Source organism: Lupinus angustifolius, chromosome LG08, assembly GCF_001865875.1.
Source record: "Lupinus angustifolius cultivar Tanjil chromosome LG08, LupAngTanjil_v1.0, whole genome shotgun sequence".
In the NCBI taxonomy this organism is placed as follows: Eukaryota; Viridiplantae; Streptophyta; class Magnoliopsida; order Fabales; family Fabaceae; genus Lupinus; species Lupinus angustifolius.
The window spans coordinates 11,567,374-11,585,088 of NC_032016.1; the positions used below are offsets into that span (position 1 = coordinate 11,567,374).

Genomic DNA, 17,715 nt, shown 5'->3' on the forward strand with positions numbered 1-17,715 from the left:
TAAAAATTAAATTTATAAATTTGTGGATACCTGCGGATATCATAAAACTCATTTTCACTCATAAGCTATTATTGCGAATACTCGGTATTTCCACAACCACCTACGAGTGGAAATTTTTTTTGTCATTCCTAATTCAACATAATGTTGCAAAGATAAGAATTTTGTGCACCTACGATCTAGACACATTATGATAATCAAGAAACAACTAAAGTTGTCAATTGTATCTGTTACCTAGTACTCAGTAATAAAGATACATGTACTGAATAAATTTGTGTTCATTATTATATATAAAGCAAAATACAAAGCATACCACAATTCATTATAACATAATCTCTACCCAATTTCCTTAAACAAAATAACTCACTTACACAAAAATAACCAAGTTTAGAATCTAAATATTGGTAACAAAAAATGGAGCATGCTACATTCAAAATGAAATATGAAATGAAAACAGTTTAAAGATTCTTTATATAACATATTTAGAAAGCAAATTCCCAAATAAAAAGGGTCTTATGGCATCTATTTATGTCCAACCCAATCCAATATATACATTCCATTCATGGTTGCAAAACCAAGTTGAAGCTATGTGTTGTATTGTACCTCATTTTGGTCTTTTTATGTGCTTATCATGTAGCCATGGAACCAAGTGAAATCAACACATACCAACCATTGTATTCTCGTGTTTTTCGACCTTCGATACCAAAAAATCAAGGATCACTCAAACTGAGCTCTACTTGTCTTACCGGAAGGTGAAAGGGAGGTAGTTCTCGGAGAAACCAAAACAGGTTCATTGCTTGCAGCTCTCATGGCTGCGATTTCTTCCAAGTGTTTCCATGTGGCTTCCCGCTTTGACTTTAAGTCTTTCGCTTTAGCTTCATTTTCCTGAAATTCGTGCATGCATTCCTCGTAGAACTCGGGATTAGTATCAGAGAAGATCTTGCGGACATTGGTCGTCAAGATCTTGACAGCTTGGTTCCAGTGGTTTCTCGCATTTTGCTCCAGGGCAGGTAAGACAATGGGAAGTATAGTTTCGTGGTTCTGCTTGATTAGGGTCTCAATGTGATCATTGTTCCATAAGAACAAAGCCCTCTCTGCTACCTGCAAATTAACAAGCAATCATTAGAAATAGACGTCAAAACTGACCACTCGGTACGAACTTAAACTAGCTATGGAGACATTATTTAAAAAAATTAGAGCGATGTGATTATCAAACAAAATTAAGGGGTACATTTGCCAATAAATGTCTTGAAGAATGATTTTGAAGTTGAAATCGAAGTTTTTATCTGATATTTTGACTCTACGGACTACAAAAGTTATGCACAGTAAAATAGGAGCTGAGTTTTTCTGTTGTGCATTTGTGAGAAAAGGGAGATTTGGTTGAGTTTGTCAACTGAGTGAAGTTTTGATAGTGATTGTAAGAGAAGTGTGTGTTATTGGGTTGGATCTATTTGTCCTGTAATGCTTTTGCACTATGCCTCTTACTATGCGTTATTTCTCGGGACAAATATACAGGTGATTTGGGTATGACTTTTCATGCCTGTTGCAGTGAGCAATGGCCCAGCATTCTGCTTGTGGCTTTTCCGGCAACCAAGGGTGTCGCTACAGACCAAAGGGGTGCAACCAGGAGTGTGTCTTCACCCTCGGGAGGTGTAAACCGGACCCAAACAAAATTAGAAGATGGTGTGTGTCTTCACCCTCGGGAGATAGTTACAGAGAGAAATTGAAATTGGGAAAGGATGTTGATAAGAGGAGAAGGAATGTGGATTTGATCACATTCTCATTTTAATGGGCTTTTTGGTTTGAAGCTAGGTATTTTCTACTCAGCTGTGAGATTTAGCCCTTAAATTTCTGTACTGTTTTCCTTCCAAATCAAATTACCAGTCTCATTTTCTTTAAGATGGGATTGTATACAATCAAATTGGCGCTTTTCTGTACTGTTCGCAGCGGAGTGATGCCATGAACACTTGTGTTTCTGTAGAGTCTTCTCTCAGAAATCCGAAAAAGTTGCTGCAAAATTAAGACTCAAGCAACTAGTGTGGTCCACTGATTCAGTACTGAAGGAGCTCTTTGATGACTAGCATCGGGAGACATCATCAAGTTCTTCGCAGAGATGGACACCAAGATACAAGAGGGACTCTAGTGCCAAAGTGGTCACCAAAGTCACTGTTTGTCACCTCTAGGATCAGCCGAGCAAATAGTCAAGGCAGTGTAACTCCAAGAAGAGCACAAACAGGACCCATCATGGACGAGTACCACTTTACAGCCAAGCGGGCCGAATTACCCGCCGTCTACAGAGATTACCCAAAGTATCGGTGTCTAGAGCTGAAGGTTAACAAGTTAACATAAAAAATAAAAATAGCATAACATAAGGACGGCCTTCTTACCAACATCCTCCACCAATTTCCGGAAGTAAATTTGACATAATCAAACTCAAAGTCAAAGATCATAATATGAATTAAAAGTGAGAGCATGAACAAACGAGTGTTTAAGAAAACTAAGATATAGTTGTAACTGCTCCTTGTATCAGTCATATGACTCCAAATATCAAATCATCTTCAGAGACCTAATATTTTATTTTTTATTTTTTGAGGGGCTGGAAAATTACCAAGTGAAAACAAAAGGGAAATAGGAAACCAATTGATACTACTAAATTACCAAACCTGGAAATGTGAACTGCTCAAACACTGACTTATTTGACGGAACATGGATACCATACATCGTTGAAACTCTGCAGGTTGAGTTGCTTCCAAGACTTCCTCCAGCTCTCCTAAAAACATAACCTCCTTAGAACTATTTGTAACGGGCCAGTATTTTAATAATCCTCGTATAACAGTATCAGCAAGCTTGCAATCTTTTTCCACAAACTGTGTGACGCAGTATGATAACTGCTGGTGGTATATCGGTAAGCATTTTGGTTTATGAAGAGGAACAAGAGCTCGTACAAGAAACAGTTTGTGCTCTTCTTTCAGTGGCAAAGCAAATCCATTGATTATACTTCCCAAAATCTCTAAGAGTTCTGCAATCCCGTTGTGTTTCTCGGTTTCAAAAATGAAACAACAGAATATATTGTTGATTGCTTTTCTGATGAATGGCCGGTGCACCATAAATTTCCCATATATACGATGAAGGACCGTCTTCACGTAATCTCTCTCCCTGGGATCCTCTGAATCAAAAAGGTCTAACAATCTGAGAACAAATGAATGATCAACATACCTTTTTGCTAACTTTGCATCAGTCTCGGGTGATGTGACAAACCTTAGGAAGAGTTCATACACAAGTTGCAAATAAGGCCATGCAGGGTCCATTGAAGGCTCTTCCTCTTCCAAATCAAAGGCTTCTAGAGTTTTTTTCTCACGGATTGGAGTAATCAATGTCCGGAACAAATTTATAGACACCATTTTTATGATTTCTTGCATCATAATTTCTGTGAACTTGCCATTGGGTGAAGAAACATAATCCACAAGTTCTACTAATGTTTGTCGCTTAATCTCCTTTTCTTTGAGATTCTTTGTAGGGTCAGTGTAGTCAAATAGAACACAGCACATTCGCAGCTTTCTTATAAACATATTCTGCCTATCTGAATTTGGAACATCTCGAAAACTTGGCAAGGCTTCATAGGAGGATGCTGGCAAACTCCCATTCAGACTCAGTTTTGAATTCACAGCTTGGACAAACTTGTCACTGTGATTTAATCCAAGGCTCGAATTAGAATCAACACCGGAAAGAGATGGAGCAGTTGAACTTCCATAATAGTACTCGACTGAATTACTGCTTCTTGAACTGGTTGAAGCAGGCGAAGAGGACGTTGATGTCCCCCCTCCATCTCGACTTTCAACTGATTTGGACGGCTTCCGTGGGAGCCTATTTAGTATCTGCTTGATCATAACTTAAAATTGGTTCAGCAAAAGACTTTTGTCATGCACTTCACAAAACACTCCTAACCAGAAAAAACGTCAAAACAAACGAAACAGCAGCCTCGGCCAACAAGTTAGACAAGCAAGTGCACTAATTGAATTCCCGAAAGAAATGACATCCCAATGAAGCAATAACCTCTCTAGTCTCTAAAACTCCACTTCTGTCTCAGCCATCATAACAAAGTGTGATCTTTACTAAACTTATTAACATAACATTCTAGTTGAAGGAAGCAAAAGGATTCAAAACAAAAGTCCTTATCAACATCCATGGTGCTTCTTATGATGACAAAAATCTGGAATCTGGAACAAAAGAAAATCCTAACATCAAAACTAAACCAAATTCAAACAAAATCATATTCCAGTAAAAAAAAAGTTAAAAATAACAAAATCCACTTTAGTTTCTCCCTCCTACAAAAATAATAATCAAAATAACCACACTCATACTAATAAAAAAAAGCCCAAATTTTTTTAATTTTTTTTTTGCCATTTCCATTATTATTTGATACCAAGTATCAACTAAAAAAATTCTAACACAATAAGGACCCCAAAAAACTTTGACTTGTTTATTCAACTACAGTAAGGAAAGGGTTAATAAAAGTTAGTTACCTGTTCCTCTATGTACTGATTCTTTATTAGGATTTTCAGCAGCAAAAGCTCGATCAAATAGAAACAGGATCTGGGTCTGATCCACAGAAGAAAAAAACCCAGATGAAAATTTCCCTGCAAAGTGTTGAGGAACAATGAAACAAGAGAATAGAACAATGTTAACAATCAAATTTTTGAAAAACTGGGTGAAGAAGAATAGAAAAAGTTTCCTTTTTTTAATTTGTTTTTGAAAAAGCAAAAGTTGTAGTTGTTAGTGATTACCAAAAGAGAAAATTTTGAGCTAGTCCATCTTGGAAAGAGAATCAATAAAGTTGAAAGACAAAAGCACTCTCTGGCTGAAGCTGTAGTTGTTACTGATAATATTATTAATATTATGCTCTAAATTTCTAAAATTTAAAAAACAATGTTGTTGTATATGTTATTCATATTTTTTCCCTTTTTCATCTCCTTTCAAAATTTTATTTCCTACTTTGTTTTTAATTTATTATTATCATTTGAGTTTCAACATATAGGTTTTTGTGGTAAGGATCAATGAGGAATTAATCATTTTCGAAATATGTGATTGTTTTTTCAACCAAGTATTGCTCCTAAGAATTGAACTCATGATTTTTTAGTCTTTCTAAAAATATAGTAAAACTTTATATCACTAGACCAATACATTATTATATATTAGTGTTAATTTATTGTTCATCGTACCAATCTACTACTTTAATTATATAATCAACTTGAAGGTTTGGCTAGATTATCTCCTTTTCATAGAGAGCTAATGATTATTGGGTAGTTTGGTTTGACACTAATTCACACACAAAAAAGAAGCGAATTGTGCATTAGATGAAAATCTTATTTCATTTCTGGATGGTCAAGTAAAATTATGCTCATGAACTTAATATTCTAGGTCAGAACAAAACAAGTTGATAGAACTCATTTTTTAAGTAATGATATATTGGTAGTGTAGATAAACAATACACTTTTATTAGGCAAACTATTTTCTCATTACTTTATATTATTACTTAAATATGGTAACTAATCTTGAAAAATATTAAAATATCAGTAAAGTTCAAATTACTTTTAATTTTTATCAGAAAATAATACATGTGCTAATATAAAATTTATTTTACATTATCAAATCATTCTTAGATTGTTTAATTGATTTTTATACCTCTGTAGTCTTCTGTTTACATTTTCTTTCTTTTTTACACATTAGTTACCTCAAATAAATGATTACCAATAATAAAAGATATTGAAACTGGCTCTAAAAATAACAAAATAAATATTCAAACTACCTCTGAAACTAGTTCTGAATTAATTACACTTAGTACAATTTTTGTTCGCTTGATAATGTAGTAGTATTATTATTATCATTTTGAATTTATATTTGTAACTCCCAAAAATTAATGATAAAATTATCTTACAAAATATTTGAAAAGATAATGCATTTACTTGCATATATTAATCAAAATTCACCAAAAAAAAAGTAATAACATATGATATATGTATAACATGACATGAAGCTCGTCATTAACATTGGTCCAATAATATTATAGGCAAATATTCAATTTATGATAGGTGACAATTATTGAGGACAAAAAATTATTTTTTAGGTACATAGTGATCAAATATCTTCGTTCTAAAAAAATGTAACCATTAATATCATCACCCAAAAAGTTGTATAATATTTTTAATGCAAAACTTTTTTTTTTGCATATGTAAAACTGATTTTTGATATCACAAATTGAATTTTGTGGGTTAAAATTGGACTGACAAAGGATATTAAGAGTAAGATAAATTGTAACAACAAAAGAATATATAGTTGTTTTTCTCTAATAATGTATGTTAGAAATATGAATTCCCCTGGGTAGGCACAGTAATTAATTAATTAATTGTAGTTGATTAATTAATGAATTAAAACTTTTAAGGAAAAATATGAGAGTAGGTGCTGGGTCCCACATAATTTGCTAAGAAATCTTTTGTCACCTTCCTCAAAATTGAAGAACATGTCTTGAGTTGTGACAGGGATAAGCCATAATTTGGACTAAAAAATCATATGATGATAATGACAAGTTTAGTATTAATAATTTAGTCAAAATTGCAAGGGAGAACATCTTCAACATGGTTTCCTCTCACTTAGTAAACAATATCATTAGAAACTTTAATTCTAATAATAAGTTATTGCTGTTTACATCATCACATTCCAAGATAAAATTATACATAACACCAATAAATAAATATAACCTCTGATAAAATATTATTGTATTGTTCGATCTATGTAATCGGTCTAACCTAGTAAGATAAAGGTTTAATTATTGTAGTTGTAACAAATTGAGTTTGCTTCAATAGTAAAAAAGAATGGCACAATACACAAGGCTCTCACTTAATGAGGTTTGTGGAGTGTAGATATAAGAAATCTTACTCTCTCAAACAAAAAAGTTATTTCTAAGATTTAAATTCATGACCTCATATACTAAGCAATAAACTTATCATTGCACCAATCTCACCCAGGTTGAATAGTAAAGATGATTAAAACTATTTTATATCCAAAGATATTAAAATGCATGTTACTTGCAATGAACCGAATCAACTCAGTATTCGTTCGAAATTCAATTCGTTATTTAGCTCGATAAACTCTTGTTCGACTCGGTTCGGCTCGTTTTCAGCCCTACTTCTACCCATCTCTTTACTCACTCATATGTCAAGAGATAGTAGGAATGGATAAGCCTAAGATCTGCATTAAAAATGGTATATCAAATTTCAAAACATTATCTTGTGAAAAATATTCTCAGCAATGAGTCAATGAATGCAAAATTCCAATGTTGTCTTCACTGCGTCTGCCACATAATCAAAAGGAAACCATCTGATGATATTTATATGCTAAACAAACTAGTGAACCCAACAAATTACATCAAAATAATCAAATTCCATTAATGTACGTAACAGAACAGTACAAGAAAAGGGACTTCAATTTTCATTCCTCATATATTGCCAAGATACAAGACCTAATTTATGTGACACATAAATGTAAAATACATTAATAAATTGCACTCCTAGGGTTTACCAGAATTGAGTAAAAACATACCAAATTTGCAGCAGAAAACCCAGAACTGCATTACCATATTTTCCAACTGGTCCTTCGTGATGTCAGTTTACTCTTCAAGTGGATGACAATCTGAAGGCAAAATCAAGTCCAAACTGCAATTATTTGGTTGAAGATAACTTCACCCTCAAAACTCTGCTGCTTGGATTTTAGCATCTCCATCCCAAAGTAAATCATCATGTGGGGATCCTCAGGGTCCGTCAGCGAGTTAAGTTAGGGTCTATCTGCGAGTTGGATTTTGGAGGGGAGAAAAGAGAAATGAAGGCTTGAGAACCATAAAATACACTACTGAAATGGCTTTGAAGTCTTCTCTTTCCTTTCCTTCCCCTCCAAAACTCAACTCGCAAACAGAACCTAAATATTTCCTCCCGGATGTTGGGCATCGGGGATCAAATAGAATTGTGAAAATATACAAAACAAGAAGAGAAACCATACAAGAATCGTGTTAGCAAGAGTTGAAGGGGTGAATATCCCACCAAAAGAATAGATAGCAATGCACCACATCAATCATTTGATTTCTCAAATAAGTTTCAGTGCTCCATCAAGGCCCTCTCAGTCTCTGAAAGGGGGGCTGCAACAACAAAATTCATTATTAATTTACCAACTTATAACAAGTCATTAAGAGTTGCTAAGTTTACAAGTTTGCAGTATCAAAAGAAATATTTATTAGTAGAAGAGGTTACAAGAAAAGAGGTTGTAAGAAGTCATTAGGAGCTGCTATGTTCATAACAAAAGAAATATTATTAGAAGAGAAGAGGAAAGTACCCCAAAAAAGGTTAAGCTGTTCTCACTAATATAACAAAAAGAAAAACCCTAAACTTAGGTTACAGAACAATGCAACAAAGCACGGCAATCAATCCCTTTGCATACCTAACAAAAGAAACACCTAAAACACCCATAAACAGAGCCCCACAGGAATGTCAAAAGAGTAATTTTATCCTAAACAAGGTCTACAACTCTAGGGTAAAAAACAGTCATTATACATTCTACTGTTCCTTTCCAGACATATGCACCAAAGCACTATCACAAAACCCTTGTGAGAGCTAAAATCTCTGAAGTTAGTAGGAGAAAAGGATGCAAGTCCATAGGGAAGATCGAAGACCCTGCAAAGATCCCAAACAACCTATTTCAAAGGAACTTCCCCCCAAGCAATGCAAAAAAAGATGAGGTCCAGTTTCCAAAATGTATGAGAATGCATTTTGAATAAAGAAACAAACTTCAAATGCGTTCCCACATCTAGAGAAAACTGGGTGTATGACTCTAAGCCATGCATCCTAAATATTTTACGAGATCGATTCCAAAATATATCATTCTCACAAGTCCAGTCAACAAAAAGAAAAACACTCCCCTGCCATGCATGATATTTCAAACTTGCAAAGCATTTTACAACCATCAGATGATTAAAAATAACTGAAATACTAATTACGATAACCAAAACAACTTGGTGAAAACTCAACATACCCAGCAAATCTTCAAATGTATCCGCTAAAAGTGATGAGTCCATTAGCAGAGGTGGAGACAAGAGTTGATCCTGTGCATCCTCAAAATCATAAATTGACTGTTGTGCATCAGAAGTTGTATTTGAACCAGTGTACGAGAGAAACCCATTTACATTGTCATAATCAGAAAGTCGTTCCATCTCATTCAACATATCAGGAAGCTCATCAAACTTGCTCTCCCTGTGACCATCAGATGCATGACTCTCAAGGAAGGAATCACCCATTTGAGATACAAATAACCTTTTGCTCCTTAATGAAGCTGCCCTTTTTTCTGCATCTAAATGAGAAAACCCAGTTTCTGAAAGCGGGGCAAAGAAGTGCTCAGAACTTCCATCAGAACGACTATCCCGTGATGACTCTGAATTGCATGATCGCAATGACAGTGCTGCTTCTCTTACAGACCTCTTCAGATTTATGATATAGGAATAACCATCCTCTACAAAATAGAGCAATTATCAGCAACATGGTTTCTAACATGACGAAATTCCTAGTGATACTACCTCATGCAAGAGCTCTTTGGGGTTAAAGCAAGCAAAAATGCACAATCTCACTTTACTTGTGCTAAAATTTAATTGAATAATGAAGAATAAGAGTGGCAAGGATTGAAGTTGTAACTACTTGGTCATAGAGGCTCTAATACAATGTCAAAGACCAACTCTCCTAAAAGCTTAAGCTATTGGTGGAAGCCCAAGAAGAGTAGAAGACACTGCATACCTTCTGCCGAACTTGCCACTTGAGTACTTGAAGGAGGACCAGAAGATTTGCTGTCAGGGAGATTTTCTGTTTGGCTGATTTGAGGAACATTACCTTGCCGTCTTTGTACGTTTCCAGCTTTTCCAGAAGATGGAGTCAAACTAAATAATTGAGGAAGTTTTAAAGTGGCAGGACTAACAGAAGCCTTGTCAAGCTGAACATTAGATATTCTAGAAGTCACCTCACCAACATCATCAGTGCTACTGTCCTGAATAACACAAAAATCAAATTATAAGATGAGTAAAATCAGATCTCTTATTTTAAAGGAAATGAAGGAACAACCATTGCATTATACTACAAAGGGTAAATTACCGTCCTGGCACTACTCTGTGCTTGAATATGTGAAGTTGACTGACTGTGATGCCTGGTAGTTGGAGGTAGATTGGAGGCTATGCAGTTCACCTTTTCTGTACACTCTGATATTGACTTCTTTATCGCTGGAGCAACATCCTTGAGTTGGTTAATAAGCACCTGTAAATGAAAAGTAAAAAATGTGAAATTCCTAGAGAGGGGGGGGAATCATTAGTATAGAAACAACAATTACAGGTCAACCAAGTATAAGATACACAACCCCTATTAAAAAAGGACAAAGAGAGAGCAAGGTGAGATTTCAAACTATGACATATCAATATTTGACAGTAGAACCTGCAGGTCATTGATAAAAGTTATGTAACTCCCCCACAGCACATAAATTTCTTGCTTTCTATATTGCCAGAAGGGGGAAAGAGAGACCAAAGACAGATTCAAGATATGATATATCAATATTCAGAGTAGAACCAGCAGCAAATTGATATATGTTATGTAACTCTTCTACAGCATAATAAATTTCTTGCTTTATATATAGCCAAAAGGGGGAAAGAGAGATAAAAGACAGAATGAACTATGAAATATTAATATTATGAGTAGAACCAGCACGTAATTGATATAAGTTATGTAACTCCTCCATAGCACAATAAATTTCTACCTTTCTATATTGGCAGTGATGTTTGCTGAAAATCAAAGGACAAAGCTAACTAGTATTTTACTCGTCTATGCTAGAATTTGCATCAATACGAGTTTATCATAAACCATAGTCCTACAGCATTAGTTATACACAAGCATCTGTCAACAGACCAGGCAAATGATAAGGTGTTGGACTGTTTGCTTCTTCAAAGACAAGGTCCACTGTCCATCTACACTTGCAATTACAAGGAAAAATGCAGAAACTTATACATACATCTAATCCTTCATACAGGGTTTGCTAAAAAATTCTCAGAACAAAACTATTCATCCATTCTAATAAACAACACACCCATCCGCCCTGCCTACCAAAAACAATAAAGCAAAGTAAAATTTCTAATAAAATTAGCATTTTGATAGGCACCGTCGTGCCTGTCAAACCATATTTTTTAATTCAACAAATTTATTTTGTACATTAATACTGGCATAAATCAAAGTTAATACAAATATAGACTCAAACTTTTAAATATAAAATATGTATAATTTATTATTACTGATAAACTGATAAAAGTAGATTACTTTAGACAAATACTAGGATTGAGGTGTAACTTGGAAATATAAAATATTAGTAAGGGTAAAATAGGGCAAAAGCTAATTTACGCCGTCTAACTATCAGTTCCCTTTATAATAGTGTGTAGATAATAAATCAATGTAACTTTCTGCATATATAAGTTTAAAAAGATGAACTAAATAGTGCAAAAAATGATACCCCTGAATAAGGAAGAGGTAGAGGTTATCCAAAAGATCCATCAAAAACAAATGACAAATAGAAATAAAGCTGCATCTCGGAGTACTTCAACATTGGTAGGGTCTTGCAGAATTTAAACATGTTTTAATATATTACCTGAAAGCTAGCCAAGTGTTGCTGATGTTCTGCAAGGGTTGCAGATAGAGACTCGGCATGGCCACTTGAACTGCCTTCTTGTGCACTCCGCAATATATCTGGACCCTCTCCATCATTTGCTTTTCCCTAAATGTCATAGTTTGGTTGGTTAGAAGTTTTTCTATGTAATAATTAACTAAGACTAATAATGTTATATGACATGAATCAACTTACTAGTCTTTGTAGTTTTTAATAGAAAGTAAAGAAAATAGGCATGAAGTAGAGAAATGAGAAACAAAATAGAATTGCAATAATAAATCAAATTGGCAATTATTTAGTGCAATGCAAGATGAATTATAAACATTAAGCATCAGCCATCAAGTATTTATCATTAATCAAGCATCTTAAGAAAAAAATTGAACAAACAACTCATTGACCAAACATATACGCCAGGGAAACAAAAAATTCCATCATGATTTTAGAGTCTTACAATTCTCTCATTGGAGCACAAATATAGCCTATTAACCTCGACCAAAAAAAATACTACCTAGTAAACAAAGATGAGGGGCATGCCCAAGGGTTTGACAAATATCAAGATATTTGACAAAGCATAACAAAAGCCTTTTGTTTATTTCAAAACTTGTAGGAGGTACATATATGGATGTCAAACAGAGGCAATGGTTCTAAGTAACATCACTGCATATGGAGTTGTTATCTGATTCTATGTGCTTTATAGCACGCAATAGGCATTGTAATCACACCGTCACAACATTGAGAGGAAAGGGGAGTGATGCAAATATGCACTGAAGTGAGGTTTCACAAGATAGCAACATGGCTGCGTTCCCGGTTCTCATTCAGAAGTGACTTCCTTCACGGCCTTCCTTCCCTCTCTCTCACAATTGTTTCTCTGTTCCAAAAACTATCCGGCCTGTTCTTCTATCATCTTTCCTCGTTGTGTTCTTTTCTGCAACTCGTTGCTCACTTCCTCTAAGACTGAAAACCCAAAATCATGGAGAAGTGAGAATGAGAGAAAGCAGAAATTGTGTATTCGGAAAGTGCAGAGTGGCTGGAAATCACTGTTGGAGTTGTTTTAGTTCACTGCTTATTTGTAATGTGGAAGGGAGAAGAGCTTCAACGTGTTTTTATAGGGAGAGAAAGGGAGGGTTAAATTAGCAAACACACTAAAAAGCCCTTGACACATAGTAAAAAACAAGGGCAAAAAAGACTTTTTCCAATTTGAAAAGGGCAAAACTGATTTTTGCACTTTAAATCAGTGTTCCATTTGTAACAATGTTGGGCCGGCTACTTGACCAGGGATTTAGGTCCAGGTTCGCCGCTAACTCGGTGTGGTTCACTGTCTCGTCATGTGGAAGGACCAAAAACCACCACTCCTTGCTATCCCAGAGCAATTAACTACCTAGGTTAAACCTACTAGTGACAGCATTGATATGGCTTGCCAATGGAATATTCTGAAAGATATAAACAATAGGAAGAGTGCCATATGTGTTTTTTGTGGCAAAGCTAGTACTGGGTGGATTATTAGAGCAAAGAGACGCCAAATGGGAGTGAGGGGAGATGTTGGTGCTTGCAAGAAAGGGCGATAGAGGCTGCACCTAACAGCTTAAGCTATTACAAGAGTTTGTCCTTGACAGTTTTCTTTTTTGCACGGATATTTTTTGTTTCGGCTGAAATATATTATATATCTCAATTTCCTGTTGATTTCTCATGTTATAAGATATTAATAATTTAATACATCTTAATCGCCTTTTAATCTATTATAGGTATATTTTAATAAATTTGACATTAACTAAAAATAACCACCTTCTTCATAAAGGTGGTAGCCACACAATCCACCATGCTGCCTTGTCCATTTCAGAGTTTTGCCATTGTAAGCCAGTATCCATAGATAACAATGAAAGAAAGGAAACATAAGGTGGGAGATCGTAAAGAGCATACAAGATGAAGCGCTTGTTTATGGATGTGTTGCAAAGCATGTGTCCATCGTCGTATAACCTCTGCAACGTCAACAGTTTGGTGGACCCTTCCAGTTTTATCATCCAGCCTTGTCAATGTCTCATTGCTAAAATGTGTCCCATCATTCTCCTCTTTGTTATCCATGTGCGCAGCAGGCAAATTACCGAGCTGAGAACTCTGGTCCATTGCTGCAAGCAAAGATGACCCAGATATTCGATACCTAAATTTATGTACTCAAAAAGTAAGTTAGTACAAATACTGGCACAGATATTGGAAAGGCAAAGCAAGCTACATCACTACATTACCTATGTTCCCGGTGAGCTATCAAGTCCTCAATAGGGCCAGATGCTAGAACTTCATGTTGACCTGTACATTAATATTTTTAAAACTCAATATCATCATTAGCTAGTCTCGTTTACTCAACAGCTTTTCATCAAAACAAGTGAGGATTGTAAGTGGTAGACTGGTAGGGAGACGCCTTAATGCCTTATAATTGAAAGGGGATCACATTATCAATACTTTCTCACAAATACTTGTTTGGTGCAAAAACTTAATTACCATAGCTAAAATTAGAACCAAAAAATGACTTTGAAAGTTTATTGATGGGCTCATGGGCCATGGACCCTGTGTGTAAAAGGAGGAGGAAGAAGCGGAAAGATGGGCCTAAAATCAGTAAAGGCCTATTAGTGTATGAGAAGAGAAGAAAGGAACGAGGAGGGAAATATGATGAAAGAAGGAAGTGAGGGGATCAGTTGGAAGAGAGGGAACTGAGTAACAAATTGGACAACTGGCATGAGGGGATTGGTGGAAGGGAATTAGAGAATGGTGGGGGAAATGATACAGGAAAGGGGCTGGCACGTGAGCGGGAAATGATGAAAACTAGAATTGGAGTGGCAAGGCTTTGGCCTAGGAGAGGACTGCTCACTATCTCAATGACCACTCCAGCACTGTTTCTTTTTCTCTTTGGGTTACCTTTTGTTTTCTAGTAGTCTGAGTTGTTGTTTTTCTGCATTTTTACAGAGGTATACATCTTTGTAAAGAGATGAGTTCCATTTTTATTCCTATCAGTTTATACATCTATATAACCCAGAAAATTGGTTTGTGTAGTATAGAGTACACTGTAAGAAGAGCAAAAACTTCTTAGTGATCAACTTGTTAATAATGGTATACAGTTATAAGAATCAAATCCAATCCCTAGGAAGTTATAATTAATCATCTTGCCCTTCTTAACAAACTTAAAAACGAGGATGCTAAAATACATAATCAATTAGACAAATGCCAAGGGTAACCAAATTATTGATCTTTGCACTTACTTTTACGAGCTAATAATGAATCCCATAGGCGAGTAGCCTTTGAAACTAAATGGGAATTTTGACTTGAACTGGATACAAGATCATCCCAGAGTTCTCCTTCCAACTTAACTTTATTCCTCAAATCATGCAGTTTTTCAAGCTCTTGTTGCAAATAAGCCTGAATTCAAGTTTTACATATTAATTTCTCAAGAGACAAATGCACAGGGAATATTCTTGATGAGGCGTATAAGACATTATACATTAAATCAAAATTTGCCATATTGCCTTCAGTTATTGATATACCTCTTCAGCACATAAGCTACGAAATTCAGCAGTCATTTCATGAGCCAAATTTGACCACATACCCTGCCGTTGTACAGCCATTTCTGCATTTTTAAGAAATTTCCTTCTCTCCAGGGCAATTTTTGCCTGTTTCAGACAACAGACTCCATTGAGTTACTTAAGACCTAGTGATGTTATGACCATAACAACATCAGAGAAATTAAATATATAATCAGAATTAAAATTGCTTTCTGGAACCACCATGGCAAGTATGACAATTAAGTACAGAATTCAAGATGACATTCAAAGTAAAAGTAGTATTCATATTTTTATAACACAACAAAAGACTCAAGACTTAAAAACCATTTAAATCAACATGAAAATTGTCTAGATAGAAGAGATCAGATCACTACATTTCAGACTGAAATTCACTCCATTCTACAGTAAAAAGCCAAACATGTCATCACTGTTTCAGTGTTTTGACAACAGTGACACATGCAAATACAGTAATCAGATCATCCTTTGCTAAAAAAATGGATTATCAGTGATACCTTTGTAACTGGAAGCAGAGTAGCTGCATGAGAGAATGCTACATCAGTCAGTGGTGCAGGCAATGGGTTAGAAGCTACATCAGCAGTAAATGTACGCCTATGAACCTCTACTAAAGCATGCATGGAGAGTTGCCATAGAAGCTCAACAAATCTGCAATGACATGTACATTCAAATAACTTCATAACTAATGTTAACAAAATCTTACTACATGAATTATTACCTTATCCCATCCTAATAAACAAATATATCACTGTTACCAAGTAGGCCAACACCACCAATTACTTTGCCGAGTCCAGAAGAGGCTCTTTACAATAACTCCCCTAAGTTTCAGTAAATACTACTTGTAAATGAAATTCAATGACTTGTCAAGTATCAGTTCACCAAATATTAAAGCACTTTTACTCTTCTAACCAACAATGTACCAGTTTATATAATATAGTAAATACCCAAACTCGTCCCTGAGGAAAAACTGTGTCCCAAAATTTAATCAATAACAAAAGAAAAATGTCAACTTGGTTCCCAAAGCCAAGAGTCTCAAGTGCCAGTCAAAATCCCTAAAATCTGTCCTTGAGAAGACTAATTTGACCAACATTTGAGAGTCTCAATCTCAAGGACCAAATTGGGATTTTTCTTTTCTGAAGTACTAAATCAGGAGCCACATCTGTTCTATGGAATGGATTTGGTCATTTACTCTGTTGATAAACTAAAAAAGGCAAACCTTAAACTAAACCCTTTTTTCAGATTTCATCAAATAATGATGATTAACACAGTTAACTACCTACGAGTAAACTACATAGAAGTTAGAACCATGAGCTGCACACAATTTTCCATTAATAACACACTACCAAGTACCAACCTAGGTCCACAACAAGTAGCAAGTGAAGAAACTCTCGAATTGCTCCTAGGAAGCGCATCCTGCGACTCAAGCTCGCTAATAATCCTTTGCACAACCTACCAAATAAATTCCATCACTATTCAAAATCACTCCCAAACATTCAAATACATACAAAAAAAAAACTAAATAAAATTCAACCACTTAATACCTTGCGAAAATCGCGCGATTGCGCTGAATCAAAAATCGGCCAAACCTTATCAAAATCCTGAATAAACCACAACACACAAAAAACGGTTACAGATTCACTAACATGAGTAAAAAAAGTGCAGAATTGAGAGATTTTGAAGAAAAAAAACGGAAAGTTACTTTTGCAGATTGAATTGGACCACGAAGAGAAGAGAGAATGAAGTATAGAAGCTGTTCTCCTAATTTAGGGTTTGAATGACGGAAAAGTCCGACCCGAGGAGTTGAATTGGATGATCCGAAAGCGATAATTTGTGGATCCAAACCTAACATCAAACAATTAGTGTACAATGCAGTTTCTAGCTCAATTTCTCTCTCCTTTTCTCTCTCCATTGTTAATCAACTCAAAACCCAAGATAAGCTTTTTTCTGATTCTGATTCTTCGAGATTTTGATTTTTCTCTGGTTTTTGAAAATGGAGGTCCTTGGATTTGTTTGAAATTGCGAAACGGGACTGGGATTTTGAAAATAAAAACGGGGTTTATATTGTAATTTCTTGTTATGAATTATGTAGGGTTTTTTTGTACTACTAATGATATCACGTACAGGCTCATAAACTAATCTATTTTAGTTCGTGGTTGTCTCTCTTAACATGATTGGCTCACAGAAATTGAACTCTCGACTTAGACAATCCAATAAGTGCAGTCTTATATAACTAAATCACTGTGTTATTGGTGATTTTTGTGCCTGGTCACCATGCTTGGATTAAATATTAAAAATAGTGAGTTTGTTTATATTTTAATAAAAACGATTTTGATTCTGATGAGGGGGATTTTTTTTAACAAGTTGAAAATTGTTATTTTTTTACAACTTTAGCAAAATTGTTTAAATTTGATTAGATCAAACTATGGCA

The 17,715-nt window shown here is 35.1% G+C and overlaps 2 protein-coding genes across 5 annotated transcripts; both read right to left on the minus strand.

Annotated features, from left to right (window-relative positions):
- LOC109354771 (serine/threonine protein phosphatase 2A 57 kDa regulatory subunit B' theta isoform-like) lies at window positions 323-4,867 on the minus strand. 3 transcript variants are annotated; one of them, XM_019597483.1, is made up of 4 exons: window positions 4,782-4,867; window positions 4,521-4,634; window positions 2,661-3,937; window positions 323-1,098 (listed from the first exon to the last, which is right to left on the minus strand). In XM_019597483.1, exons 3-4 carry the CDS (start codon window positions 3,882-3,884, stop codon window positions 715-717), a joined length of 1,608 nt encoding a protein of 535 aa, XP_019453028.1. In that variant the 5' UTR covers window positions 3,885-3,937; window positions 4,521-4,634; window positions 4,782-4,867; the 3' UTR covers window positions 323-714. The 3 variants fall into 3 exon arrangements, with proteins under 3 accessions (XP_019453028.1, XP_019453026.1, XP_019453027.1); XM_019597481.1 differs by having other exon boundaries at window positions 2,661-4,214; XM_019597482.1 differs by having other exon boundaries at window positions 2,661-4,232.
- LOC109354770 (AUGMIN subunit 6-like) lies at window positions 7,420-17,294 on the minus strand. Of its 2 annotated transcripts, XR_002108596.1 has the most exons (14): window positions 16,987-17,294; window positions 16,829-16,885; window positions 16,642-16,736; window positions 15,785-15,935; window positions 15,255-15,380; window positions 14,973-15,129; window positions 13,965-14,025; window positions 13,642-13,879; window positions 11,707-11,832; window positions 10,176-10,334; window positions 9,825-10,071; window positions 9,073-9,546; window positions 8,042-8,182; window positions 7,420-7,749 (listed from the first exon to the last, which is right to left on the minus strand). XR_002108596.1 is itself a non-coding variant. In XM_019597480.1 (13 exons), exons 1-13 carry the CDS (start codon window positions 17,194-17,196, stop codon window positions 8,142-8,144), a joined length of 2,142 nt encoding a protein of 713 aa, XP_019453025.1. In that variant the 5' UTR covers window positions 17,197-17,294; the 3' UTR covers window positions 7,420-8,141. The 2 variants fall into 2 exon arrangements, 1 of the variants encoding a protein (XP_019453025.1); XM_019597480.1 differs by having other exon boundaries at window positions 7,420-8,182.

Excerpts from the sequence above, each read along its gene's own strand:
- LOC109354770 (XM_019597480.1), bottom strand. The coding sequence starts at position 17,196 with ATGGAGAGAGAAAAGGAGAGAGAAATTGAGCTAGAAACTGCATTGTAC. Across the intron at positions 15,130-15,254 it reads GTAGCTTATGTGCTGAAGAG|GCTTATTTGCAACAAGAGCT; the intron begins GTATATCAATAA and ends ACTTGAATTCAG. Across the intron at positions 8,183-9,072 it reads TACATTTGAAGATTTGCTGG|CCCCCCTTTCAGAGACTGAG; the intron begins GTATGTTGAGTT and ends TTGTTGTTGCAG.
- LOC109354771 (XM_019597483.1), bottom strand. The coding sequence starts at position 3,884 with ATGATCAAGCAGATACTAAATAGGCTCCCACGGAAGCCGTCCAAATCA. Across the intron at positions 1,099-2,660 it reads TGAGCAGTTCACATTTCCAG|GTAGCAGAGAGGGCTTTGTT; the intron begins GTTTGGTAATTT and ends GTTAATTTGCAG.